Here is a 17894-nt window from a genome sequence, read left to right as displayed (position 1 = left end):
ATATTACAAAAAAAAGTTGTTTCATTGAAAATTAATACTGAAAATAGTATATTTTATATTTAATTCACTTTTATAATATTATTCCGTAATACACAGACAATTTACATATACAGACATCGGAAGTTTTTAGCGCATGTGCATTTGGAATCGACGTCAATGAAGAAATGCGAACACATATAATATACCAAGTCCAACCTCAGTTGGCTGTGTTGACATGTTCTACATTTAAAAAATTTTTTTTTTCAAACATGTGCTCCAAAATATATCAAGATTATTTTACCATCAAGTGCAGTTGATTCAATATTTTTCTTATTTATATCTTTCATAAATAGGTATATATTAAATTAATATATATATTTTGCTTCTTTTTCTGTATTTAATTTCAAATTTTTTTTATGGGGAAATTGAAAAAAATATAATTTATATTTATTTATTTATTATTATTATCTTTTTTTTTCTCACTAAACTCTATGAGGAAAAAATAACGAATAGATAATAATTACTGAATTTAAAATTTTAGTTTTACGTTATAGATATTTGCATTAGATTATATTGTTACTCTGACATTTTATATATATATATATTAATGTGTGTAACAGGTTTGCATGTGAATATGATATCCTGAAAATAAGTCAATACCAAGATTATTTACTATTGTTTGCTGGTAAAATGTAGACTTTATATTATTGACGTATAAAAAGCAGTAAACTTGTGTTATATATACTGATTTTCTGTGATCACACATAATATATTGCAATGGAAAATCTTTTTCTTTTATCTATAGCTTTGTAATAAAAGTCTTAATAATTTTTAAAGTCTAACGTAATTTTTCATAATTTTTTTGCAACTTTACAATTTCTTGAATATTATATGCGACGTACACTCTGATATAAAGTATTTATTCGAAAGATTAGGAAAAAAGATAGTTTGCTTATTTATTTTAAATTGCGCAAAGTTAAATTACTATAATGCCTAATATTTTTGAATTTTTATTCACTACGATTTTTGTTTTCAATAAAACAGAAATAAGAAAGAAAAAAATTGAATATATATTACAAAGTTGCGAATACTGCTTAATTATTTTTAAGTAAGAATTTATTCTTATATATTTAGAATTATACTCATAAATTAAAAATATTCTCAAATTTAGAATATTCTTAAATTTAAAATATTCTCAAATTTAAAATATTCTTATACATATCTAGAATATACTATAAAAGTTAGTATATTCTCAAATTTAGAATATTATTTATTTTTTAATATTCTCAAAATAAGAATATTTTTCAAATTTTTATTATTCTTAAATATATAATATACTTTTTAAATTAAAAGTATTCTTATATTTAAAAAATATTCTTAAATTTACAATATATTCTTGAATTTAGAATATAATTTAAAAAATTTAAATATTCTTAAATGAAGAATATACTTTTACATTAAAAATGTTTTTAAATTAAAAAAAAAATCCTTAATTCTTATTTTCCTAATAATTTGAACAAGATTTTATGTAGGTAATAGAAAAAAAAGAGTTTTATACTGATATAGTACATTTTTTATTGTTATCAAAAATTGATCCTATTTGGATTTATAAAAATGTCAGTGAAGAAAAACGTAACATGTATTACTAAGGAATTAATATTTGGAAAACTATAGAATTTTTTATTTATGAAAATAATTATTCATAATTTTTTTTTCTTACTTTATTTTCTCAGAAATATATACTAGAATTTACACATATTTTTAACGTTTAAAGATAAGGAAAGAATCCTATTATTTTGAGAGGATTTCAATTGTGTCTAAATTTAACAAAAAAAGATACGTCAACATAAGTGAAATTTACTATCATTTTGAGAATAATTCATTAATTTTCAAATATAAAAAAAGTTTCCTAAATATAAAAGGGATCCTCTTATTATGAGAGGAATTCGTGATAAAATGTAAAATAAATTTTTATTATTTTTTAATAATAAAATAATCATCTTTAGGTAAATACTAAAAAAAAAATTTAAATTACTCAGTGAGAAAATATTATATTAATCTTTTTTTTATTCAAATATTGTATTTAGGACTAAATATTAAAAAGTTTAGTGTAAAATTGATTGGAAGTAATAAAAGAACTTTATATAAACAAAAAAAATTTTAAAGTAGGATTCTTAAATAATAAATATATATGTATATGTAATAAATCATTGGGTAGTAATTAATAAAATTTGTCTTTGAACACGCAAAATAAAGTTTTATGACTTTTATAATTGACACTTTGCAACAAATACTGAAGTGTACAACTGACAATTATTATGAAAAAACATATAAAGCTTTGTCCATAAATGTTTCTTTGAATTATGTTTATAATCATTTGTCAAGGTTCTATTTTATGGTTCTTCACTATAGATACCTATACATAAGTATTTTGTAATTTTTTTTTTCTATTTTTCATTTCTTTTTTCGAATTCATAAAATTATTTTCAACCAAAAAAAGAAAAAAAAAACTGGAAAACTACCAAAATTATATTAAATATTTAGTAATTTTTTTGCAATTTTTCATTTCTTTTTTTCGAATTCATAAAATTATTTTTAAAAAAATACAAAAAATTATTTTATATTTTGTAATTTTTTTTTCTATTTTTCATTTCTTTTTTTCGAATTCATAAAATTATTTTCAACCAAAAAAAGAAAAAAAAAACTGGAAAACTACCAAAATTATATTAAATATTTAGTAATTTTTTTGCAATTTTTCATTTCTTTTTTTCGAATTCATAAAATTATTTTTAAAAAAATACAAAAAATTATTTTATATTTTGTAATTTTTTTTTCTATTTTTCATTTCTTTTTTTCGAATTCATAAAATTGTTTTCAACCAAAAAAAGAAAAAAAAAACTGGAAAACTACCAAAATTATATTAAATATTTAGTAATTTTTTTGCAATTTTTCATTTCTTTTTTTCGAATTCTTAAAATTATTTTGAAAAAAATACAAAAATTATTTTATATTTTGTAATTTTTTTTTTTCTATTTTTCATTTCTTTCTTTGGAATTCATAAAATTATTTTCAACCCAAACAAGAAAAACTGGAAAAATTACCAAAATTATTACATATATTTTGTAATTTTTTTTTAATTTTCAATTTCTTTTTATTTATTTCTTTTTTTTGAAAATATAAAAAATTATTTTCAACGAAAAAAAGAAAAACTGGAAAAATACCAAAACTATTGCGTCTTTTGAGAAATTTTTAAACTTTGATAAAATGAAAGACTTTTAGCAAATATAATTAAGAATAGGGATCAAATATATTAATAAGTATATGAGTACAGTCATAAATATCATGCTAAGAGAAATATGATATATTCTACGAAATATAATTCACGACGCGTATATAATTTTATGTATATATGCAGAAAAAAATTCTTTTGAAAATAAAAAATTTACGTTACATTTTTTAATGATTTAAACAAAAAGAATGGAAAATTAATGTTGGATGATTTTTCTAATATTTTTTCTATCTATCAATATATTATTCAAAACAAAAAAAAAATACAATAAATAAGCATTATAAAATAATTTAATTAACACCCTGCATAAATTTTTTTAAAAATTAAATTCCACTTTCAAAAATTTTCAAAACGGAAATTTATTAATTTAATGCTTTATTAAATTTAAATATATTCAAAAATTTAAATAACCTAAAGGAAGGTTTCATTATTGTTTTTTTTTTTATTTTTTGAAAATTCATTATCTTTTTTATTTGATTTTTTCTACTTCCATGAAATCTGTGTTTAATGTTTTATAGCTTTTAAGTCATGAATATACAAATTTTTTAAATGCATTTTTTTCTTTTATTAACAAAAATGATTTGTGTTGCAGAAAAATTTACAAGGACTGACAAAAATGGTACCTACAGATCGCGCTATTCAAGAAGCCATACAGGTTTCATCTTTAGTATTCTCGGATGATGTCAGACGACAGAAAGTAAGAAAAGAGAATTATTTTTACTAAATAAAATATTAAAAAAACATTTAAATATACCAAAGAGATTTGAGATATATGATATAGATCATGTTCAGAGTCCGCATCATTTAATGATTCTAATGACATTTGACCTGAGAATATTCTTACAGTCTCATAATTATATTTTTTTTCTGCTTTTACCTAATTAAGTCTTTTTTATATTTATTATAAAATAATATCACAGAGCAAAAGGGTTATCGACACGCTCTCCTTATGTTCAAATATTTCATAAGTTTATAATCAATACGTAAATATTTTACATTTATATATTTTATTTAATTTCTCTTTATCAATGTATATATATTGGAAAGTTCTGGAAATATCGCAACTGATGTTAATAATTTTGTTTTAAACAAAATTTTAAATTTTTTCGAAAATTGAAAAAAATAATTTTCATTAGAGACAAAAAGTTCCAATTCCTAAGGGCCCAAGTTATTATTTTCCCAAAGGACATTTTTTTCAATAGTCGTTTTATTATTTTTTTCCAAAAAAAAAAAATTTATTTTACCTCCATGAAGTTGGCGTCGAAGCTCAGCGCCGAATTAATGTTTGTCACAGGACCAAAAATGTCAAATTATTTTGTTTTTAAGATTTTCGGTTCAAATAATAATGCATTGAGAAATACTTTTCAAGATATTATGTAGAACCAAAACCTTTTTAAAAATGATTTAATATTTTTGGTACCCGTGAAAAATGATTTTCGACGCCAACTTCATTGAGGTGTTTTTTTTTTATTTTTTAAATTGTGAAAATTATAAATTTTAGTTAAATTGTAAAGTGTAGTATAAATATATAATAAATATTGCAGAAATTATACATGGAAAATATTTTTTTTACACTTTTACGATGTTTGGAAATTTTGTACTTTGGAAAAATAAATTTTTGATCTTTTAAATATGGAACTTTTTTCTTGGAACTTTCGTTTTGAAACTTGTGTTTTGGAATTCTTGTATCCCAATCATTTTTAAAAATTTTTAAAGTTTATAAAAATAATGACTACCAACATTAATTTCAATGTAAAAGTTTTGAAATCATTTTTAAATAAACAAATAATTTTGTAATGATTTTAATACAATATGGTGTATTCTATGTGAAAGGAGGAAGGCCCCTAAGGCCTATATTTCGCCCCCTTGGGATTTTAATTTAAATGGTTGAAAACTTTTTCTTATAGTAGAAAAAGTAATTTTTCATTGATTTTAGGTGAAACGGGGGTGTTTTGGTCAAATTAACCCTTAGATTTTAGGGTTTTTTTATTTTCAAAAAGAGTGTCAGTTTTTCAAAATTCAAAATGGCGGAATTTTTTTTAAAAAATCGTTTGGATTTGCTTGAAACTCTCCACCGGGGTTTTTGGGGTCGCTGATTACGAATCAGAGGTCAGGTTTTCAAAATTCAAAATGGCGGATCCAATATGGCGGACAACTATTAAAAAAATCGTTCGGATTTGCTTGAAACTCTCTACTCGGGGGTATTTGGGGTCGCTGAAAATGAATCCGGAGTCAGTTTTTCAAAATTCAAAATGGCGGATGCAACATGGCGGACAAATATTTAAAATCACTGACAACTACTTACTTCAGACGAATATATTAAGTTTTTTCAAAAGTTGTCCGCCATATTGGATCCGCCATTTTGAATTTTGAAAAACTAACGTCGGATTCGTAATCAGCGACCCCGAAAACCGAGCAACGATTTTCAATGAAAAATTACTTTTTCTACTATAAGAAAAAGTTTTCAACCATTTAAATTAAAATCCCAAGGGGGCGAAATATAGGCCTTAGGGGCCCTTCTCCTTTTCGTTGAAAATTTTTTTTCGAAATTTTTTACAAAAAATAAGAAAATTCGTATTTTTTACTTCATTAATTGATAAAAATGATGAAAGATTTGATTTTTTTAAAATTTAACATCGTTAAAGGCAAAATACTTCTAAAATGAGTTTTTTTTCTCCTACTAAGAGATAAAAAATAACATTATTTTTTATCTAGTATGACAGAGAAAAACAGGTATCAAAAGTACTCTACGTTAAATTTTCAAGAAATCATATTTTCCATAATTTTTATTAAATAAAAAATACGTATTTTTTTATTTTTCATAAAAGTTTAAAAAAAAATGTTCTTGTCAAAAAAAAAAAAAAATGTTTTTTTGAAATAAAATCTCACGTGGAATGACTCATATAAAAGAAAAAAATAAATGACTACCAGTGTGTCATTTTCTTTTATTTATTAGCATATTAATTACCGTTGTTTATATTATTATTACTCTAGAAAATAATATACAAGAAAGTTCCGAGACAATTTTATTGCGAAATAGTCTCGGTTACATTGCTCGACTTGCTCTTGAACTCTGCGCGTTCTTCGTGTGTTATAATGAAATGCTCTATAGCAAATACACAAGAGATTGAAATCAATGATCTGTCGAAATTCAAATACACAAGACAGATGAATAATGTATACATTTATTTTTTTGGCAAAATAATGTCATTTTCGAAGAAATGGCAACTATTGCGACTTTTTTTTTTTATTGTGTGTCTCTGTTTTTTTTTACATTTTTATCTATTTTTCTCTTAAATAAGCATCAGATAATTATTTTAAATTATTATTTTGAACTCGTTTTTTGCTTCCTGATTGTTTATGCGCGCAGGATATGATATAATCTTGATATAAACACATCACGAACGGCCATAAGGAATTTTTAAAGCAAAATTTTATTTAACTCCAAACATCGAGTTTTTCCTCTTTTTTAATAATGCATTTTAAGGTAATTCCTACGGGGAACAATTATTATAAATTAAAATCACTAATTTTTATTATAAAATTCTAAATATTAAATTTAATTTTTGTTGCTAAGTTGACGTATTTGTTTCAATGTATTTGCAACAATGTAAAAAGTATTCTATTGAGACATTATTTTGGTTGCACCATTTTTGGATTTTTTAAAAATCTGACATCAAATTAGAATTCAGCGACCCCAAAAATCACGAAAAAGAAGTTTTAAACGAATTGTATTCATTTTACAAAAGTCCGCCATATTGAATTCGCCATTTTGATATTTTGCAAATCTGACACCAAATTCAGAAACATCAACTACAAAAACTCTCGCGTTTAATAAGTTTAAAAAAAATCCGATCATTTTAAAAAATTTCCAGTCTTCATATTAAAACAAGCAACTATTGTAAAAATAAACCTGTAATAAAACTGAATTTTATTTTTTTAAAATCTTTCCTTATGCATAATTTAGCATACCATTTTTTTGTCAATTATGCAGACCGACAAAATTTTAGCCTACTTCAGAACAGACAACGAGATTTTTTTTCAAAAAACTCGATACAGCATCTGAAAGTACTATTTTTACTCTTTAAAATGCATTTTGGAACTTTAAAAAATCTTTATTTGGCTCTGAGTTATCGTCATTTGAATTTTTTTTATACATATATATATATATATATACGAATATTGAAAAACTCACCAAACTCAGAAAATTCAAATGACGATAACTCAGAGCCAAATAAAGATTTTTAAAAATTTTTAAAGGCTAAGAAAATAGTACTTTCAGATGCTGTATCGACGTTTTTGGAAAAAAAATTATCTTTTGATGTTACATAACCTTAAATATGCTCAAAAATCATAATTTTTGCACTTTTAGGTTAGGATATCCCAAAAACCTGACGTGCTGGGTCAATGCTAATTCTGGGGTAGAAAACTATCCCAGAAAAAATTATAAAATTTCGGCGTTTTTTCATTTTTGTTTTTGTAATATTTTTGATCATATGTTTGATTCTATTAAAAAACAAAAAACGCCACCTTCTGTCTTATAAAAAGAACGAAGAAAATGACTGTTAATAAATTTTTTTACGTTAAATATAAACATTCTAGCAACATTGGGGTGATATTATACCCCAGTTGTACTTCTATGTATGGGCCAGCTACGTTGTACTGTCTTAGGTTTAAGATAAAATTTCCCCCAAAGAAGTTAAATAAAAGTGACCTGAATACCTATTATAGACAATTGGTGACTTACTTGAATTCCATTTTGGCCATTTGAGGTTAACTTCCTTTGAAAAAATTGATCCGGATAACCGGTAGACACTTGGTAACACCCAAATGTTACTTTTCTGCCAGATAATGTTAATTTTCCATAAATATTTGACCAAAAGTGACATTGCTACCTGTCCTAATCAGCATGAAAATTCGCAGCAAACTTGCAAGAAGCTTGCCGTGCAAGATGTGCAAGATTGCAGTGCAAACATGTAGCAAGTTTGGTACAAGCAACAAAATGTCCTCTTGCGGCAAGGTAGTTAAGCAAACTTGCAAAAAGCTTGTATAATGCTAAAAAAAATTTTGTTCGAAACAATTTGTTACTAAATAAACATAAAGAGCACCCTGCTTTGAAGATTAAAAAATTTATTGTGCAGCCGTAGGAGCTTCCGTTTACAACTGCGCATCGTGTTAAGTTTTGCAAACTTGCAGCAAGCTTGCGCCAACGTTGCCCTGCAAGCTTGCCGTAGGAGGACATTTTGTTACTTCTACCAAACTTGCTACATGTTTGCACTGCAATCTTGCACACCTTGCACGGCAAGCTTCTTGCAAGTTTTCTGCAAGTTTTCGTGCTGATTGAGGTGTGACATTTGTTGACAGTTTTATTATTATTATTTTCATTGCTTCCTCCCAAATAGCACGGAAACTTGCAGCAAGTTTTCTGCAAGTTTGCAGTGCAAGGTTTGAAAGTTTGTAAGGTAAGTTTGCAGCAAACTTGTGGCAAATATTAAAATGTCCTCCCTTGGCAAGTTTGCAGCAAAAACTTTCTGCAAACATGCTAAGCAAAATTGTCGAAAAGTTTCAAGAACAATTTGTAGCAAAATTGCGCTGAAAATTTTTAGAAATTTTAAAAAGGAAGTTTTAGTAAAATAAATATTTAATAGTTTTATGGAAAATTATTTTGTCAATTTCTTTTGAATTTAAATAATTAAATCACAGAATAGAAAAGGAGAAATAACGAAACAATTGTTTGAAAGAAAATTTTTTTAATTTATTCTCAGTGACTTTATACATTTGAAAATATTTGTTATGGAACATTTTTAAAATTAAGTACAATTTATTAGCCCCGATGTTAGTGGCTTAAAAACATTAAAAATCGAGATATGGTATTGAAAATCAAAGATGACACTCTTTCAGTATTTTGTCTCGTATTTGAAGAAAAAGAAGCTAAAAATTTATTTTATTATTTATAATTGTTTGTTATGAATACTAGAATAGAAACTATTTTTCATTTTTGCCTTCTGTAAAATTTTATTAATAATATCAGACCGTTCGTATTTACCCCGGAAAATTGGAAAACCGGGGTAAATCCGAACGGTATTTTCAATAATTTTTTCTTATATCAAAAATTGTTTTTATTTGATTACACTATTATTTTAACATTATAAAAGTACATAGAAAAAAGTTTTTCTTTCTATATGTATCCTCGTTAGTAATTAATAAGCAGAAACTTAATCTCTGTTCTCTCGAAGGAGTGTTCCACTTTTTTTGCCAAATGGTTTGTTGAAAAAAGTTTTTCAGGATCTTAATAAAATTTGGTATTCTAGGGTTTTTGGGGTCGCTGATTACCAATTTGAAGTCAGTTTTTCAAAATTCAAAATGACGGATCCAATATGGCGGACGAGAATTAAAAAATTCATTGGATTCGCTCAAAAATTGTTACTCGGGGGGTTTCAGGGTCGCTGATTACGAATTTAGAGTTCGCAAATTTGATCATTTTTAAAAATAAGTTTTAGGAAAGTCCGCCATTTTGAATTTAAAAAATTTGACTTTTATTTTTGTATTTACATTCAATCACTCCAAAATACTTTCTGTACCAAGTTTTGCAAAAATCCGTTATGATTTGATAAAGTTATTGAAGGTTTTAATTGTGTAATGCATTTTAATTTTTAACCTGTTTGATTTTTGTATTTATATATGATGCATTATTACATAATAGGTTTATTATCGTATTTTTTTTTTGAGTTTTTATATAAGTTTAACAATTGCAATACTTTAAATTTATTTTCCCTAAGATTTTTCTGATATACAGTGGCGTTCGTATTTACCCCGGTATTTTAGGAAAGTTGCAAAGTATCGAGGTAAATACGAACGCTAAGTTTCCTGCGATTGTAATTTATCAAAAATTTTTGCTACCCCATAAAATTCTTCTATGGAAGTAAAGTAACAACTTCATGCACCAAAATACCGGAAGTATTGTCTTTTAAAAGAAAAAACTTATATGTTATTTTTGAAACTTACTAAAAGCGTTCGGATTTACCCCGGCTTACCCTACCCGCGGTAGAAATTCAGTGATTTTTCTACCAAAAAAAATCCTTTCAGATGACACCTGGACTTCTATACACAGATATTGAATCCTATCATAAATCATTTCAATTTATTTTAAAATCATATAATCGAAGATTTTTAAATTAATTATTACTTCCAGATTGAAAATCGCCTTGAACAAATGCGATTCTCGGCTGCTACTGTCAGAAAAATACAGAATGTTTTCAAAAGTGAAATGGAAAAAGGCATCCATCAGCAATCATCATCACTGCAAATGGAAAATACATATATACCGGAACTTCCTAATGGATCAGGTCTGTAGAATTGATATACATAGTAAAAAAAAAGAAATAGAGCAAGGAATTAGTATAATTTGTCATTTTTTTTAGAAAACTTAATTTGTTACTTAAATTTTATTACGTATAGCAATTATTATTATTTTCATAAGTAAACAAGTTTTGTGGATTAAGGAATTAACTTATTTCTTTTTTTTTGTTTCATTAAAATGCTATAGAAGAAGGACTATTTCTGGCACTTGATCTTGGAGGAACAAATTTTCGAGTAATTCTACTCGAATTGGTTAATGGCGTTGCTGTGCGTGAGGACGTGAAAAAATATCACATTCGAGCAGATCTTAGAACGGGTTCAGGAATTCCTCTCTTTAACTATCTTGCCGAATGTGTCAGTGACTTCGTCATCAATGAGGGTCTTCAGGATGTAGAGCTTCCTCTTGGTAAATTAAAATCAATATCTCCTATAAAACCAACTGCTGAGAACTTAATTAATCTTATACTTTTTATTATTGTTTGCAACACTTTGGTAAAAAAACGTCTAATTAAATATAAGAATCCATTACAGTCCACCCCGAAAAATCTAATTTACACATGAGAACCAAGAGTTTCTTTTATTAGTTTTAACCTAGTTATTAGTAGTTTTTTTTAAATATAATTATGATTTATCTATATAGTTATCAGTGACAATTTTTTTTTTGTTTCAGGTTTTACGTTTTCATTTCCCATGATTCAACATTCATTGGATGTTGGTATATTAGTGACGTGGACGAAAAGTTTTAATTGTCCTGACGTAGTTGGCAAGGACGCAGTTCAACTTCTTCGTGAGGCATTGGATAGAAGAGGTGATACTCGAGTTAATGTTTTAGCGATTTTGAATGACACTACAGGAACTTTAATTCAGGGAGCCACTCAAGATCCAAATACGGCTATTGGATTAATTTTAGGAACAGGAAGTAATGCTTGCTATCTTGAACGGGCGGATAAAGTGGAACATTGGGAAGTTGAACGACATGGAGAGAGACAGGTTTGCTACTTTTTTTATTTTTCAAATTTCGCGTTCAAAAAAACAGTTTTTCTATTTCAATTCAATTACTAATATTTAAATATTAGGGGAGCAACAGTAAAATTACAGTAGGTTAATCTCCCAAAGTGGTTCACCTCCTCAAGTGGATATAGTATTCCTTAAGTCAACGGTTTTTGGAGACGCCCAATTTAGTGACCTTAATTAAATTAGTAATTTAGTAATAATGTCTAGAGAAAAAATAACTTATTTAATAAATTGGGGATTAATTTCATTAATATTGTGTAGAGATCAGTGATGACGGGATGTAATTCGAGAAGGAACTTTTCTCAAGAGAGGCATACAACCCCCTCAAAATATTGAACAATTTAATCCTTATCAATTACCTTTATTTAATACAGTAATTTTATTGTCTTCCGGGGTTTTAATTACTTGATGTCATTATTCAATTTGAAATAAAAATTGAAAAAAGGGGGAAAATTAGGTTATTAATAATAACTATATATTGGGATTTTTATTTACCTGTATTTAAATATTCTAATAAAAGGGCGCTTCATTTATATTTAATTATTTAGAGATTCAATTTTTTAACAATTGGAATTATTTCTTTAGTTTTTGATGTAGAAATTACATTAATTTTGCCAAGTTATTTAAATTAATGTTAATAGCCACAGGCTAACAAAATTGGAAAATTTTTTTGGTGCTGAAATGTCAAAGCTGTTTCTGATAGGTTATTTCATGCTAAACACGAATCCGTAAATGAAAAGTTTCTATCAGCTCTAGTTTTTGAGAAAAACGGGTTTAAAATGTAAACTATAATCCCCAAAAATCATCTTTCTTATATTATGATCTCAAAGTCATTTTTAATCCATTTTTGAGTTGCAAAAATTAATTTTGGAATAATTTGAGTGCGTACCTCCAGCGATGAAATGAAAGGTCATATAATATTTTTTTGGGCTTAAACTAAATTTTAAACTTTAGTCTATCCCTGAAAATTAATTTCCAGCACCTTAACCTCAAAGTCATTAGTAATAAATTGTTTCTATGGCCTTTTGTTTCGTTGTTAGAGGTACACGCTCAAACTTTTCCAAAATTAATTTTTGCGACTCAAAAATGTAATACAAATGACTTTGAGGTCATGATGCGAGAAAGCTGCTTTTTGGAGATTGTAGTAAAAACATTAAGCCCAAGTTGAAGGTTTTATGGCCATTTGTTTCAGTGCTAGAGGTACTCAAAATTTGCCAAAAATGCGATTTTTTGACACTTTAAACTTATTTTTCTCAAAAACTAGAGGTGATAAGAACTTCGTTTACGGATTTGTGTTCTGCATGAAAAAACTTATCAGAAACAGCTTTGACATTTTCCGCACCAAAATCAGTGTTGACCTGTTATAGTAATTATTAGTGAAATTACAGTAGGTTCTCCCAAAGTGTGTACCTCCTCAAATGGACAATATTTCTTAAATGGACGGTTTTTGGAGACGCCCAATTTTCTCTATAAGTGTACCGTAGTTCCATGCGAACACTTAGAAGAAGCTTAAAAATTTCTGAACATACACCTGAGGAGTATATTAGTTAAACTATATATTTTTTTATTTGCATATATTTGAATTAAGATTTATCTTGTTCCAGGTGATAATCGACATTGAATGGGGTGCATTTGGAGACAATGGTGTCCTTGACTTTATTAAGACTGATTTTGATCGAGAGAATGATGCAAATTCACTTATTGTTAATTCGTTTACGTAAGTAAAAAATATATTAATTATTAATTATTCTTATCATAGGTGAAAAATTTAACGATTTAGAATATTTAGGGACAGTTTCATCAACTTTGGTTAAAAGTTAATCATCGATTAAAGCCAATTTATAACCGCTCATGATTGCTCGGTTAGGGATATAATCGCTAATTAACTTTTAACCGGAGTTAGGCATTACAGAAAATGCTCTTTTATAACTGTTTTAATTGTTCTTATATAAATATTAAATGATTTGTTTAAAAATCCAATTTAAAATTTTATCAATTACAATTAAATTTATTTTTTTGCATTAGATTTGAAAAGTACATCAGTGGAAAATATCTGGGAGAAATAGTGAGAGTAATTTTGGCGAAATTAACAAAGGAAGGACTCCTTTTTGTAAATAATTCTTCAGGCGCTCTTTTAACTCCCGGAAATCTCACAAGTGACCTTGTTTCTCACATAGAACAGTACGTGATTTTTTTTTTGCAGAAAAAAATATATAAAATGTTTCGTTATATCTTTATATGTTTATATATGAAAAATTATATTTTTTGTAGAGATACATTGGATGGTGGTTACAACAATACAAGAGAAGTTCTTGAAAAATTTGGAATTATACCAGATCAGGATGATTTAATTGCAGTCCAGTATGTATGTGAAGTCGCTTCAAATCGAGCAGCTCTTCTTGTCTCAGCGTGTTAGTATAAATATTATTCATACACTGAGAAAAGTTAAACACAGATTTCGTACTAAACACACGTTCAGATAGTGTACATAACCTTTAGAGCAACATCGGTTCTAAATTGTATCGCAGCTGCGCTTTTTGGTGGACAGATACTGTACTAAATCGTTTGTCCCACAAGTTAGGTCAGAATCTGTACTCAATTGGCGCTGCTGCTGTTCGATTTTAGTACTGCGTCTGCACATGATTGAGGTACAATATTTGACCCTCAAAAAATGCAGATATTGCGTTAAACTTCTCTCAGTGTATATATATACACTGAGAAAATTATAGACGTTGCGTTATTAATGGTAGAGCGATGCCACTTTCTTCTAGTGCAAAATCTAAGCCATTTTGGGCCAAACGAATATAGGAATTCTTATTAGGAATCAAAGTAGAAAGATGATCGCTATTCCTTAGCCAGAATTAGCACCAGCAAGTTAAGACTCTTGACTAAAAAAAAGGACAAGTTCGTCCAAAATGAAATCGTGAAATTTGCCTGTATTTAACGCAAAAGTTGAACATTGAACAATCAGAAAATATCTTTTGATATTCTTGGGCAATGCTGGTTTCTGGTATACCAGGCTTCTGAGGAGAATAAATTTTACAAAAATGAACAAAAAATCGGCAAATAGTGTATGAATTGTACTCATTTAGAGTTTTAAAATCCGTTGAGAAAATCCTCATTAAATTCACTTAAGAGTGTCGAACGGACTCTGAAATTCTTTGGCAAATAGAGACATTCAATTATCCCCCTATAAAAACGGCACTGAACGTGAAAATATGATAATCATTGATTTTAATATACTTTTTTCTCGAAACACGGACACTTTTTACAAAATCGGCCAATGTACCAAGGACCTATATCTTATAAATTTCCTAAATCCGAAAGATTGTGCGAATTCATGCGAAAATGCTATTGCAAAATAAAAAATAGGAAAGTAATATAATGACAGGATCATTACGTCCTGTCGCCGTCAGATGGCAGAAGCATGCAGGGAGCACAAAGTCGTAACTGTTATTATATTATTTTCCTACTTTTCGTTTTGCAATTGCGTTTTTGTATGGATTCGCACAATATTTCGGATTTAGAAAATTTATAAAATAAGGATCCTTGGTTCGTAATAAAATCTGCATCAGTTTTTCACACTGATCGCTATATATAACTCGATTACTTGACTATTATCAAATACAAAAATTATTGGTTCAAATACAATTTATTTAATTCAAATAACAGTTATTTGATTCAAGTAAATATTTATTTAATAATAGTTAAGTAATCGAGTATTTGAATCAAATAAATTTTTTTTTCCGTGTACTTTACGAATAGGCTTGTCCTTTTAACTTTTTAAATAAATAGATAATTTCTCATCAAATAAATTTTCTAAATAGAATATATTATTTACAGGTATATCGGTTTTACTTGAAAGAATAGACAAAGAAGAAGTAACGATAGCCGTTGATGGTTCATTGTACAAACATCATCCCAGACTTAAGGCCTGGATGAATCGTTATATTCAATTATTGGCACCTGGACGAAAGGTACAAATTTATTATTATCAAATGCAAAATTTTGTTTTATTTTTTTGAAATAATTTTATACTGAAAATGTTTTTAAAAACAGTTGAAGAAAAAATGCAACTAAAAACGCGTGTTCCATCTGTCCTTAATGTATTAAATTTTTCCTTTATTTCTGCTACAGTTCAACTTGATGAGCGTGGAGGATGGAAGTGGCAAGGGTGCTGCTATTGTGGCTTCAATTGCTCAAAAATTAAAAAAGCGATTTGAATAATGAAAGAGAGAAATAAAACTTCAAGATAGCGCTTTAGAAACACTTGTACAATCAAAAGTGAGCAATCTGTTGATATGACACAGAATTTTCTAGCCTTTCAGGTTATGTTAGACCACCTTGAATTTTTCCATTGTATTCCGATGTGAAAATTTATAGCTGTTCAACATGACCTTAAGGTTCAAAAGAAAAGCAGTGCTTAAGAAAAATTATTATTACTTTTTTTTTCTTTCACCGTGATATCGTTTATCCATCTCAGGCATCATGTAATTATATATAAAGTTAATTTTTAGGTATTTTGTAAGTTTACTTATATATATATGCTAGATACATATATGTGCCATTCCATGAGTTTTTTTTAGCACTATTCGGAGTAACCTTTCCAAATTAAATGAAAAAATTTTTTTTTAATAATATTTATTAATATAAAGGTCCAAAATAATCACTTTTTAAGTAAAAATAATTGTTTATTTAAAAAATACAACAATAAATAATGAAAAAAAATTCACTTTTTTTCTGCAACATCAAATAAATTGGTTTAAAGATCAAAATTTTCCTTATTATACAAGCTTTAATACCGCACAAAAAAAATAGAGTATTTCAAAATAGTTAACTCACAATTTATTAAACAATGTTTGTTTTCTTTTTTGTATTTTATTTATTGTGAAACGTCTGCTATAATTGCGCGCGACGTTCGGAAGTTGTCGCTCTCGTTCTTGAGCAGAAGCTCATTACACTAGCGTAGTAAAAAGCATGTTGTGCGAAAAGTGAGGTTATGTTATTAAACGAAACGTAAACATTTCTAGTTATTACATTGAATGGTTTTTAATTATCTACTTTGCAGTAAAAAATCATAGAAAACATTTTTGAAGGATGAAAAACCTCACTTTTCACACAACATGTTTTTTTACTACGCTAGTGTAATGAGCTTCTGCTCAATGACGAGAGCGACAACTACCGAACGTCGCGCGCAGCGTTAGCAGACGTTTCACAGTAAATAAAATACAAAAAAGTAAACAAACATTGTTTAAAAAATTGTGAGTTAACTATTTTGAAATACTCTATTTTTCTTGTGCGGTATTAAAGTTTGAAAAATAAGGAAAATTTTGATATTTAAACCAATTTATTTGGTGTTGCAGAAAAAAAGTGAATTTTTTTTTCATTATTTATTGTTGCATTTTTTAAATAAATAAAATTGTTTTTACTTAAAAAGTGATTATTTTGGACCTTTATATTAATAAATATTATTAAAAACAAATGTTTCATTTAATTTGGAAAGGTTACTCCGAATAGTGCTAAAAAAACTCATGGAATGGCAGATATATATGCTTATTGTTTAATAGATCTCACAATCTCATTGACAACATGCGTGTTATTTTTTTTTTTTAATTTCATATTTCACTTATATTTTTTTTAATGTTTATTGTTTCCAACCATAAATATTTGTTTATCATTTTTCACGTGTACGTAACTGAACATTCCATGACGATAGATTGTTTCAAAATTGTAAATCTCTTTTTAAAAGAGAGCATTACAATAAATATAATTAAGAAATGCATATCAGGTTTTTCACTACTGCTGTTTTCAAGCACAATGTAATATTTAAAATTGTCTAAAAACACATTCCGTAATGAATATATGTGACGCGCCACAAGAAAAGAATAGAGGCAAAAATTTTTAGGTTATGTTTTGTGATAGTTTTATTTTGATTAAACGTTCATTTTTAATTATGTGAAATCAAAATCAGTTTTTAATGAATATTTTTAATCTAATGAAGACTTAAACATGAGTGGTTTATAAGGGTTAATCCTTTTAGTGTATTTTTAAAAATCACAAACATAACCTAAAATTTCTTCCCTTTATGGTATCTTTTCTCGTGGGGCGTCATGTCTTGTATATTTTTGACATTACTCATTGCTGTAGAAAAATACATTTTTTTTTTTAAGAAAAGAAGTATATTTTTTTAAAAGTGTATTTTGAAATATTATTTTACATGATAAAATAATATTTTCATTATTAGAAAAATAAT

General features: G+C 26.8%; 1 protein-coding gene across 2 annotated transcripts in view; it reads left to right on the top strand.

The window, feature by feature from the left end:
* LOC127286325 (hexokinase-2-like) overlaps positions 1-17806 on the top strand; it is a 28276-nt gene extending 10470 nt beyond the window's left edge. Inside the window, exons 1-10 of one of the 2 annotated variants that reach the window (XM_051312718.1) lie at positions 180-332; positions 3861-3965; positions 10461-10614; positions 10815-11033; positions 11298-11617; positions 13246-13358; positions 13667-13822; positions 13913-14052; positions 15485-15618; positions 15779-17806. In XM_051312718.1, coding sequence (XP_051168675.1) covers positions 3885-3965; positions 10461-10614; positions 10815-11033; positions 11298-11617; positions 13246-13358; positions 13667-13822; positions 13913-14052; positions 15485-15618; positions 15779-15868 — 1407 coding nt within the window. In that variant the 5' untranslated portion in view covers positions 180-332; positions 3861-3884 and the 3' untranslated portion in view covers positions 15869-17806. Of the gene's footprint in view, positions 1-179; positions 333-3860; positions 3966-10460; positions 10615-10814; positions 11034-11297; positions 11618-13245; positions 13359-13666; positions 13823-13912; positions 14053-15484; positions 15619-15778 lie in introns of those variants that run through there. The other variant, XM_051312717.1, reaches the window with a different exon arrangement.
* Positions 17807-17894: the final 88 nt, after the last annotated feature.

This window comes from Leptopilina boulardi, unplaced genomic scaffold, assembly GCF_019393585.1.
Source record: "Leptopilina boulardi isolate dan_hultmark-lab unplaced genomic scaffold, ZJU_Lbou_2.1 LbouV2_352, whole genome shotgun sequence".
Lineage (NCBI taxonomy): Eukaryota > Metazoa > Arthropoda > Insecta > Hymenoptera > Figitidae > Leptopilina > Leptopilina boulardi.
This window is presented reverse-complemented; position numbering and strand designations above follow the sequence as displayed.